At 42.8% G+C, this 2,005-nt stretch overlaps 1 protein-coding gene across 1 annotated transcript; it reads left to right on the forward strand.

The window, feature by feature from the left end:
• Positions 1 to 78: 78 nt before the first annotated feature.
• On the forward strand, positions 79 to 1,995 carry LOC118411411 (zinc finger protein 525-like). The gene has a single exon (XM_035813682.1). The coding sequence runs from the start codon at positions 106 to 108 to the stop codon at positions 1,264 to 1,266; it is 1,161 nt and encodes a 386-aa protein (XP_035669575.1). The 5' UTR covers positions 79 to 105; the 3' UTR covers positions 1,267 to 1,995.
• The last annotated feature ends 10 nt before the right edge of the window (positions 1,996 to 2,005 follow it).

The following is a 2,005-nucleotide window of genomic DNA, read 5'->3' on the forward strand; positions in this document are numbered from 1 at the left end:
ACCTACTAGTACTGTGCACATCAAATGCATTATTCTTACACATGTCTTTTCCACATCAGGTCAGATAATATGGCACTAAGCCAAGGGTCTCCAACCAAAGTTTTCATGCAACAAAGGAGCTTGCTATTGACGGATGACGTCACAGAAAAGCAAACAGCTGAAAGGGGGAGGTGTGAAGATGAGGCCGATGTTGATCCTCTGTCAGAAAACTCCGGTGAGAAACCATCTGATGTGTCAAACTTCTCCCAGCACAAGAAGAAACGTACAAGAAAAAGGCGCCACAAGTGCGACCAGTGTGAGTATTGGACAGCTAGGAAAGGACAACTGGAACAACACATGACTGTACACACAGGGGAGAAACCTTACATGTGTGACCGATGTGGCTTCTGCACAGCTTGGAAAGGACACCTGGACAGACACTTGGCTAAACACACTGGTGAGAAACTGTACAAGTGTGACCAGTGTGACTTCTGCACAGCTAGGAAAGAACAGCTGGACCTTCACATAGCCGAACACACTGGGAAAAAGCCCTACACGTGTGAGTATTGTGGGTTCATGACAGCTATCAGGGCTCACCTGTCAAGTCATATGAAGAAACACACAGGAGTGAAGCCGTACAAGTGTGACCAGTGTGATTACTGCACGGCTTGGAAAGCGAACTTAAACAAACACATGGCTATAAAACACACAGGTATGAAACCCTACACGTGTGAAGAGTGTGGGTTCAGGACAGCTTACAGAGTTAGCCTATCTCGTCATATGAAGACACATATAAGAGAGAAGGCATGCAAGTGTGCCCTGTGTGACTACTGCACAGCTAGGAAACAAGACCTGAATGTCCACATGACGACTAAACACGCCGGTGTGAAACCCTACATGTGTGGGGAGTGTGGGTACAGGACAGCGTACAAGTCTAACCTATCAAGTCATATGAAGATACATACAGAAGAGTACAAGTGTGACCGGTGTGATTACTGCACAGCTAGGAAACAAGACCTGGAACGACACATGGCTAAACACACAGATGAGAAGCCCTACATGTGTTGTGAGTCTGGTTTATCAAGTCACATGAAGACACCTCCTGAAGACTTGCATACAGGAGAGAAACCGTACCAGTGCGACTATTGCAAGAACTGGAAGCCAGACTTGCTTAACCAAATATCTAAAAACTCTGGTGAGAAGCCCTACATTTACATGTGTGGGCAGTGTGGGTTCAGGACAGATTATAAGTCTTTCCTTTCCAGACATGTAAAAATGCAATCATAAGTAAAGTGTTAGTATTCGGTTATAATTGTCATTAAGGCCGTCTAGATCTGTACCAACAGGTAGCCAAGCATGTTCCAGTTAGAGATATGCCGTACAAAAGGCTTATAATTTTCAGTAATTACTGCCTATTGTGTGTAGTGGCACAAAGAATGAAACTGTGCAAGATTCCTCACTGCAGGGTTCTCGCCAGAATTTTTTCAGTGCAGTTACTGCAGGGGACATCTAAAAATACAGTTAAATCATGAGACAAGCAGCTCAGGCATGAGCTGAAAATGAATGAATGAGCATAATTTTGCCACTGTGAAAATTCTTAAATTTGCAATTGTCAGAAACATATTTTCTCAATGTTGAGGGCCAAAAATAATGAAATAAAGCTAACATTTAAAAAAAAATCTTTTTGTTCATTTCAAAAGTAAAACTGGCTTCTATGAACCTTAAGTAGTTGTAGTATGGTAGGCATCGTTACAGACGTACAATCCAGAAAGTGTCATACGTGAAAATTGCTGGAGAGTGGCATTGGAAAGATCAGATCTCGACATGCCATCCGCCACCCCAACCCCAACCCCAACAGACTTTTTATAAACTCTATTAACCCAGTTGTGTTCATGTTTTGTACTGCGCTGCTTAGTTTAGCTACCATTTACACCAGTTGTATGGTAGGATTTGTAGATTTTAGCATAGTGTTGTGAGTCTTTTTGAACATGTACAGTTACAGTAGGACTTGTACCAGACTGTAATC

Source organism: Branchiostoma floridae, chromosome 3 (genome assembly GCF_000003815.2).
Source record: "Branchiostoma floridae strain S238N-H82 chromosome 3, Bfl_VNyyK, whole genome shotgun sequence".
Classification (NCBI taxonomy): domain Eukaryota; kingdom Metazoa; phylum Chordata; class Leptocardii; order Amphioxiformes; family Branchiostomatidae; genus Branchiostoma; species Branchiostoma floridae.